General features: G+C 39.2%; 2 protein-coding genes across 3 annotated transcripts; one reads left to right on the top strand and one right to left on the bottom strand.

Moving 5' to 3' along the window:
• Positions 1-320: 320 nt before the first annotated feature.
• On the bottom strand, positions 321-1,367 carry mis12 (MIS12 kinetochore complex component). The gene is made up of 2 exons (XM_030793133.1): positions 1,323-1,367; positions 321-955 (listed from the first exon to the last, which is right to left on the bottom strand). Exons 1-2 carry the CDS (start codon positions 1,345-1,347, stop codon positions 321-323), a joined length of 660 nt encoding a protein of 219 aa, XP_030648993.1. The 5' UTR covers positions 1,348-1,367.
• Positions 1,368-1,842: 475 nt separating this feature from the next.
• Positions 1,843-4,631, top strand: derl2 (derlin 2). 2 transcript variants are annotated; one of them, XM_030792654.1, is made up of 7 exons: positions 1,843-1,932; positions 2,579-2,644; positions 2,807-2,880; positions 3,261-3,354; positions 3,654-3,849; positions 4,021-4,111; positions 4,428-4,631. In XM_030792654.1, the coding sequence occupies exons 1-7, from the start codon at positions 1,843-1,845 to the stop codon at positions 4,531-4,533; spliced, it is 717 nt and encodes a 238-aa protein (XP_030648514.1). In that variant the 3' UTR covers positions 4,534-4,631. The 2 variants fall into 2 exon arrangements, with proteins under 2 accessions (XP_030648514.1, XP_030648513.1); XM_030792653.1 differs by having other exon boundaries at positions 1,843-1,935.
• The last annotated feature ends 4,541 nt before the right edge of the window (positions 4,632-9,172 follow it).

Below are 9,172 nucleotides of genomic sequence, written 5' to 3'. Positions count from 1 at the left end.
GTAATCGACACCAACATGGAAACCGCATACGGAAATTACAGACTGCTTGGTCACGTAAATCTGCTTTGTCATGTAGAAAAGTAACAATATTAATACATTAACTTCTTCTACACCTTTATTTATATAGATGAATACTAGAAATAAGAAAATCAGAATGAGGATGCTAAATGTGTAGGCTTACAGAGAGGAAAAGCTATTTCAATTTCTTTATACAAATACAGCTAAAAAAATAATTTATATTTGACCAAGAAAAATCTGTATGAGCAATTTCCATATTAATGCACAGGTAAAAGTTAGTAGAAGCAACCATGATGGGCGAATCACAGTTCATCAAGTCTTTTAGTCTTTTTGCCAACCTTTCCAATAATGTCCTGCAGCTGAGCAACTGTTTCCATCACGTGACAGAAACTGCCCTGAACGTTGCCCATGCCCTCTTGTTTCCACGACGACCGCAGCTCCTCAATCCACTTGAGAACGTCCTCCAGTTGATGCTGCGTCTCTTTCTGTTCCTCTAATTCAGCAAGGAGGGCTTGCTTAGCACATACCTCTGCCTGATAAGACTTTTGCAGTTGTGCGACGGAGGATTCCAATTTCATAAGCTGGTCTGTGCTTTGTGGATATTTTTGGTGCGACTGGTCCTCTGGTAGCAGAACGTTTGGTGGAATTGAAAGGACACTGTTTACCAAGAGGCTCTCCATACGACTCGAGAGAATCTTAAATCGTTCCTGAAGAAATTGCAGCAGTTTTTGGGTGCTTTCTCGCGTCTTCAAACACAGCTCCTCTGTTGGCTCTTTCCCACGGGATAACTTCTTAACGACAACGGATTCCACGACCAATAGCATTTCGTATAGACAGTCGAGAAAGGCACTGTGAATTCTCATCATGCAAGTCTGTGGCGTGAAACCAAAGAACTGCGCCTCGTATAGCCTGAGAGACTCTAATGTATGTCCCTCCACTGAAAAAGAAAAAAAAAATCATATTACTATTAGGTTACTACACTGTCGTCATGTGATCATACTTCATAGTGCTACACGCAGCTCCTGTCTTACAAATCATCCTGTATTTTGGGTACTGTCGTCAAATAGCAATTACTTTTAGACTTCAGACAGCGGCTAACTTCAGATGTTCTGAAAAGGAACAAGCTATCCAACACTGGTTTGACGACACGAACTATTTACCTCGAGGTATTCAATTATAAAATATTGCATTTAACAGTATACTTTTAATGGTGTAAAAGTGTTGTTTTAGTATGAGTGAGCAATAACTATTCTACAGAGAATTCAAGCTGACAAAATCATAATTTGTTGGCCCAAACGCCTTACCGTCGCTTTCCTCAACCTGCGCCATTTCCAAAAGTGCCCGCGCAAGACTTCTTCGTCGTCAAATAAAAAGACAAAATACGGACGTTGGAAACTATAACAGCCTACGCCGCCTATAGGGCTGAAGGGTAGCCTACATTTTAAATCGTGGATCAGAGTGCGGCACTGTTTCGCCCCGTGGTATGCCCAGATGTTGAACTTGTAGAGTTACGAATAATGTTTAAATGACATAATTCTGTATATGCGAGCCGGTGCTCGAGGCAGTGGCAAAGCGTTTGGAAACGTTTCCGAATTGTTTTTCCTGCCGCTTGATGACAATTCCGCTGGGCCAATCGAAAAGTGCCATTATTGTACGACAGGGCTGTAACAATGATTGAAGTTTTTGTTGTTGAATCAAACGGGCTGTTCCTGCAGCGCTGGGCGAATCAGAGATGACCAAAATAAAGACAGCATTTGCTTTGCCTATGTGTTCTATGTCGTGACGTGTCAAGAAAGTGCCGGAAGCCTAACCTTTCGTTCAAAAATGGCTTACCAGACATTCCAACAGGAATATCTACAGATTCCTGTGGTAACTAGGGCATATACTACTGCCTGTGTACTCACCACCGCTGCCGTGGTAAGGACAATGAGAAGTGATGTTTCGTGGGTTTCGCTGTTTTTTCATGAATTAAGCCTTTTTAACCCACAAAATAGCTGTCATAGCAGGAGTTCGGTACCGCTAGCTGGCTTTGCTGATCAGGCTCTGTCGCTGCTAACTATGTTTGTTGTTTACAACCTGTTCTATTTATATCATATTTATTGTTGTGTAAAAGCTAGTGCTTAAATCCACATATTGACTTGTTGTGTAGCAATGACGTAACATTACTGACTGCAAGTTTCTTGGCCTATGTACAGTTACAGTGGTTCTAAGTCCCCAAGGCTAACTAGCTGGCTAACGGTAGTATACCTACAGGTAACCTAGCTATTCTGTTCTGTTTAGCCATGACTGGGGTGGCTAATTTTAGACCCTAAATATTTTCGGTCGTTAGTTGCTCTTGTGTAGTTGGTTCTCTTAACCGCATTGGTGTTATTAATATAAACAGCGATTATCATGATCTCAGAGTGAACACGGAGCTCCTTTAACTCTGTTAGCTAAAGCTAGTCGGTGCTAAGATGAAAGTCCAGCTGCTTCGGAAATTATTATTATTATTATTATTATTATTATTTTACGATTTACGCTCTTATCCATGTTCTTTTGACACATTTTCTCTTATCCACAGCAATTAGAACTCATCACTCCTTTCCAGCTATATTTTAATCCTGATTTGATATTGAAGAATTATCAGGTAAGTTTTTTTGATAGGAAACGTCTGCAATGATTTGCCTAGGTGTCCATACGTTTTTTAAAATCATTTAGATTGTTGTACAATGTCCTCCAAATGTCATATATTTTACTTTTTAATTTCTACTTTTAAATATTTACGCGTTCTGAATCACTCTTCTTTCAGGTATGGCGACTTATTACCAACTTTCTCTTTTTTGGTCCAGTTGGATTCAACTTCTTATTCAACATGATTTTTTTGTATCCTTTGCTGCTTTTTGGCAGCTTGTGTTCTGTGCAGCTTAGGCGCATGCATCTCTTTCGTCATGGTCGGTCATAGTTGCCTGGTCAACTGTGCGCTGTGCTTTGGAAGCGTGTATGAGGACTAGGAGGGCACACAGCATACAGTTGTTTGCTCCAGCTCTACACAAACACTTCTGACACTTCTGTAGTAGACCTCTGCATCTCTGTTAAAGTGGAATCAAGTGTAGTCTATAAGATTACCTCTGGAACAAACACTTATAATGGTCTAGTCTGCTTTTCCTAGGAGAATGGAACCTTTCTGAGCTTCTCTTTGAACCTTTTTACTTAACGTCTTCTCAGTATAGCTGTTGCCAGAGTCCTTAACCAAAGACACACAGATACCGCTACTGTCGAATGCTGGAGGAGGGCTCCTTCAGGGGCAGAACCGCTGACTTTGTCTTCATGTTCCTCTTTGGTGGCCTTCTGATGACCGTATCCTTTATCCGCTCCATCAACTCTATTGTTAGGACCAAAATACACAGCAAATTGCGTGGTGTGCTCGACAAAAAGGTTGTTCACTGACAAGATTTAAAAAAGGAGAAAAAAAAACAAAACAGTTTTGTCTGAACAGTTTGGCCGTGTTGAAACATCTCATTCATTATTTCCTTTTTTTGTGTGTGTGTGTGTGTACATGAAACAACGCAACTCTGTTTGCTCCCACCATTGCTTGTGTTGTTATATCGTTAACTAATAAACGTCACACTCTTGTCTTTTCTTAATGGCACGCACAGATATTCGGCACCTTTGTGAGTCTTGTGTTTCTAGGTCAAGCCTTCACCATCATGCTGGTTTATGTGTGGAGCAGACGCAACCCTAATGTGCGAATGAATTTCTTTGGCCTTCTTAATTTCCAAGCTCCTTTCTTGCCGTGGGTGCTCATGGGATTTTCTCTGCTGCTAGGCAACTCAATCATCGTCGATCTTTTGGGTATGACCACCCCCCCCCCCTTACCTCTGCCTCTGCATCCAGTTCACATGCAACATTTTGAGTGGTTTTTGACAAACACTTTCACCGACTGTTCAAATGTCACTTTCCATAAAACCGGATTTCTCAAGTCAGCATTATTTACATTAATACACCAAGTTTCCTCTCGTATAGGAATCGCTGTGGGACATGTCTATTTTTTCCTGGAAGATGTGTTTCCCAACCAGCCAGGAGGTAGCAGATGGCTCAAGACTCCATCCATTCTGTGAGTGTTTCTCTGCTTTGGTTTCTTTGTTTCTATATTCTGCATGGCAGTTTAATTCAAAGTTGTATGGCAATGAGAAAACTACTTTTAAAAATGTACTACAACAATTCTCATGTTTAACTTGGGTGTTTTATTATTAATAAATAACTGTCCTTTGAATTTACTGAGGATACCTTTAAGACATTTGAAAATACTAAATGTTTGTACTTAAATAAATTAAAGGCTTTTTGCCAAAGGCCATAAAGCATATACAGATTTAAAGAGATATAAATGCCCCCCTGATTAAAATGATTTTTCTTTACATTTGCGTTCACAGTAAAATGCTTTTCGACACCCCAGAAGAGGACGTCAATTACAACCCCCTCCCAGAGGAGCGCCCAGGGGGTTTTGCCTGGGGGGAGGGCCGGCGTTTGGGGGGCTAGGACGACCTCTCACCTTGGGACTTTCTTGGACAACTTTTCTGAGAGCAATGGGGAAAGAAAAAAAAAAATATTTTCTTCCTTTTTTTTTTTTTTTTTTTTTTCTCAACTTGTTTCTCTTGTGCTGTGAGAAGGATAGGAACTGCCTCACTGTTGAAGGAAGACTTGTGGTTTATCTGACTGTGCGCCTTTCTCTTCCTCTAACTGACATACGAACCATACCAGTGCTCAAGCCGCAGGACTGAGTGTCACACAGGAAATGACTTTTTGATACTGTGGATGTTGCAGTTTTTGTCTTGTTGTTCCCCAGTGGTCAGACAATGAGCCATCTGGAATGAAATGTCTGGAGATCATTCGAACCAGGATATTGTAATTTTACTTTTTTAAAAAAAATAAAAAATAAAAATACATAAATGAATAAATGTATGTAAATTGTGCAACTGTTGCAAAGAATGTTGTCTTTTTTTTTTTTTGTAATTTAACAAAGTGCCTTTATTTTAGGTATACGTGATGCCAGCCCTTCCCATTTCAGTGGATTACATAGTATAATTCCATGGTAGAGGTGAAATGACTAATAGAGATTCACATTTTCAAAGTTTATATGTGTGTGTGTGTGTATATACACACACACACACACACACACACACACATATATATATACGTATACACATATATATAATGTGCATGTGTGTATATGTATGTGTGTATATATAATATATATATAAATTGTGCAGAACGAGTGTGTCTACCTCCCCCCGATTCCTCATTCTGAAAGTCCAAAATGCCTCCAGCTACCACAAGAGGGCATTCATTGGAAGAGCAGTGGGCAAACTGGTCCCACAGCATTTCCTGACAACGACAGGACAGTGCACTGCAGTCAGTGAGAAATGCTACAGTACCACCTAACTAACATCTTTATTTGTGTTCCGATTAGTTTGTCTGACACAAATTACTGGCTGCTGCATATCTGGGTAACGGGTCACCCTGGGTAAAGCTTCATGTACCCTCAAGTTACAAAATCCACAAAGTCTTTACACACAGGGATATCCGACTTGCTGCAAGGATTTCATTTCATTTCTATAATGGTTTAAAAACAAAAAAAAAAAACCTCTGAATGAGCCTGGCCTAGTGCATCTAAATTTTATTAGCTCAATCAGTTCCCTTACTTTGTTTGTATTCTTGACTGTAACTAACATTTCAGAGCTGTGTATGCCGGAGGTGTCAGTTTTAAAATGTTCAGCTGTTTCACTGTGCCAAGCCAACAGTATTTGATTTCCTCTCTTCTTCCTCCCTAAATATTTATATCACAACTGTGTTACTCTCTGGTTTTGTTTTATTTTAGGGTCTTGAACAATCGTGCCTTCGTTTGCTAACTGAATTTGATGAGTTGCTTGACATAGAAGAAGGTTGTTATGCAATTATATGCCTCTGTTTGAACGATCGGTCCTGTTCCAGTAGTCTACAGGGCTCCCTCTGCATGTGATCATTGTTGGCTCTCTAATCTAATTTTATTGCAAAAGAGGAATCATATCAGACTTTCCATAACGCTTTCATGTGACGCCTCTTTTGGTGCTGCATCAAGTCACCTCACAACACGGTTGGATCGCTAATCAGTGACACAAATTAAGTAACTTACATGAATATTGGAACAGGGCCGGGCCATGCGTACATGACAGCTATGACATCCTGGCAAGAACTCTGTCGCTGATTTTTATGCTTATGATAGACCTCAAAGTTATTTTGCATCAAGAAGCGGTTGTTAAATCTCTTCAGATGTTTACTGAAGAAAAGATGACAAGTGAAATTATAAATACAATCGACATAACGTGAGATAAACAATCATCTAACAGCCGGTCGTCGACCCAGCAGTCATTGCAAGGTTTGCGTGTGAAGAAGTTGCACTCCTCAGATCCGTTAGGAGGTTTGGTTCACGCTACGGTTGCACTTCCAGCAAAACAAATAGTGCAAAACAGTCTCGGTAGCACCTCCGATTAGCCTACGTCATCGTAGTCCTCACTGTCGGAGCCTGGCTGTACCACATCGTCGTAGTCTGGCTGGTCCACATCATCGTAGTCCTCGCTAGTTTCACTCTGTTGGTCACCGCTCCTTTCCTTAGACTGAGGTGTAAATGGTTTGTTTGGTGTGGTTGACAGTGGCAGAGTATCAGTTTCATCCACTTTGATATACTCTGGCAGGCTGTCTACACTCTCATAACTATTAGGCACTGAAAAACAATAGAGTTGTGGATCATTCCACATGAAAATTCTTAAATAGCTTAAATAACCTTGTGTACAGAAAGCAAATGAATGTAGTCGCAAAACAGCACAAGTCTTAAGTCTTTTTTCTCAGAAAATGATGGTACTTGGTAATAAAAGGTTAGAATTCAGATTCAGTTGACAGGAAGAAATTTGTAGAGGGGTCTGAATTTGTTTGGTCTTAGGCTTCAAAGATTTCTCATTGGCTATACGCAACACGGAGTTAGGCTCAAATCAGGCTGTGTTTGTGGGGAGAGTGCTATGTGTTTCAGCTGATTTAAGACGTATTCTCTTCATGAGATGACCTCAAGAAACCTTGTCCTCACCAGATGCCGTGGAGCTGCTTCGATTACGTGGGGGTAAAGTTGGCTCCACTTCCTTTACGGGTCTTGAATGATATAAGCTGTTCCTGTATTTAAAAGAAAAAAAAGTGTCCACATTAGTTCTCTGACACAATTCCGAGAATAATATTTAAAGGTTCATATACTAATAAGGCTACTGTCACAAAACAACTATCACAAACCAAAAAACTTTAAAAGTGCTTTAGAAACTCACTTGGCGAAATATTCAGGAGTAGGAGTATGAAGTGGTGCTGAGCTGGTGTGGTAGCGTGCAGCTGTAAGGGTAAGACAAAAATGAAGAAGTTTCAAGTTCAAGTTTCAAGTTTTATTCGGCACATGTGCAATGTCAAGTCAATGGCAGTGAAATGCCCCCCCCCCCCCCCTTTGTGCAAGAAGTATACATACATACTGTGCCTGGCCTTTTAAATGAGTTATGGTAAGACATAGTTTATACTTGTAGGAATTTGATGTAATATGTGGAGTTACAGAACATTTGACTACTATGGATTTCATATAATCAGCAAAAGATAGTACAGTGCATGTGGTAAAGAGATTCTGGTGACAATTTCCATCACAGGTGAAAAAAGACGATTTAATTATTAAATATATACTGAGTTAAAGATGACTTCAGGTTCTGAAATGTCATATATAAACGTATAAAGTCAACTTTGATGTATTAATGTGGACAATCACATTATACCTCTTTTACTGATGCACTTGTTGATGAAGATGAATATGATAATTATAATCAAAGATGTGATGACAATTCCCAGCAACACCAGGAGCAGGAAATGTTCGCGCGAAAATGTCATCTAAATTTTGAAAGAGAATAATTCAGGTGAAAATGGAAATGTTACACATGAATGTCCCCCTTTGACACAGTCTATACAGTTCAATGATCTTGCTTCTGGTTTCGCCCCATAAACTGCATTTCCTGAGTAGCAAAAAAACCCAAATGCTTTACTTCTCGTTTTTTCCAACTGACTGGATTCATACTGGTGTGCGTATATGTGACTGATGATAAGCTGCAAATAGAGTGTATTTTTATGGACGTTACAGAAATGTCAGGTTTATCTACAGTTAAACCTCTTCTTTGCCATGCTTTATCAGAGGGCCTACACAACATCCTGACATTTCCACAAAACCTTTTATAGCATTCATTTGGACCAATCAGCAAATGTCTGAAACAAATATTGTTTGTTGTCTGATGTCTAGCTTAACGTCGCAATTCAGCAACACATGTATTTCTTAGCAATAATGTACTATTACAGTAAAATGAATAAATAAATAAAGAAATAAATAAACAAAACCCTTTCAGTTAATTTGCACTATATATATTGCTGAATCTAATATTAAATTACATATTTGTCCCTAAATTAGAAGACGGTCTGAGATTATCACTGTGTCTTAACACGTTATTACTCAATTATTTCACCTAAACACAATGGATATGGGAGACAAAACACTGAGAAATGTTTTAGAAGTTTTAGAAAATCCTTTGGGAACAAGAAAATTGCTGTTAAGTACACAGAAAGATGCTTTCACACCAGTTCTGTCAAAGTAAATCAGGACATACCAAACACAAAATACTATCATTTTTATCATTACTTAACACATGAGAATAACTATAAATCGAAACTAGTTTGCACTCATAGGAAAGGTGAAAAAAAACCCTCAGGAGTTCATCTTGGGTTCATGTCCTCAAAATGTCTCAAAATTAACCACATTGAACAGACACTTCAGTTTGGTCAGCTTCTACTGTAGTCGAGTCAGTCTTTCCAAGCAATTTATAGCAATAACGTTATCAGTAAAGATAACTACATTGAAATTTTTGCGCTCTACAGAGGGTTTTTTGGTCATAATACAAGAGATCATGATTATTGTCGTCTTTCGTTTTTGTCGTTATAAGTATAACGAATCCTCGGATCACAATCTATATTGTAAATGAGACAAGCACTAAATAAATCTTACCTTCCTTCTTTGAACATAAGCTCACTGGAAAAAGAGGGATGCGCTCATTGAGCGTAGATGGTGGACTGAAACTCA

Source organism: Chanos chanos, chromosome 15 (genome assembly GCF_902362185.1).
Source record: "Chanos chanos chromosome 15, fChaCha1.1, whole genome shotgun sequence".
In the NCBI taxonomy this organism is placed as follows: Eukaryota; Metazoa; Chordata; class Actinopteri; order Gonorynchiformes; family Chanidae; genus Chanos; species Chanos chanos.
Note: the sequence above shows the minus strand (reverse complement) of the source record. Positions and strands in the feature narration are given on the sequence as shown.

Excerpts from the sequence above, each read along its gene's own strand:
- derl2 (XM_030792653.1), top strand. The coding sequence starts at position 1,843 with ATGGCTTACCAGACATTCCAACAGGAATATCTACAGATTCCTGTGGTA. Across the intron at positions 3,355-3,653 it reads TTGGTGGCCTTCTGATGACC|ATATTCGGCACCTTTGTGAG; the intron begins GTATCCTTTATC and ends TGGCACGCACAG. Across the intron at positions 3,850-4,020 it reads AATCATCGTCGATCTTTTGG|GAATCGCTGTGGGACATGTC; the intron begins GTATGACCACCC and ends CCTCTCGTATAG.
- mis12 (XM_030793133.1), bottom strand. The coding sequence starts at position 1,347 with ATGGCGCAGGTTGAGGAAAGCGACG. Across the intron at positions 956-1,322 it reads GCAGGTTGAGGAAAGCGACG|TGGAGGGACATACATTAGAG; the intron begins GTAAGGCGTTTG and ends TTTCTTTTTCAG.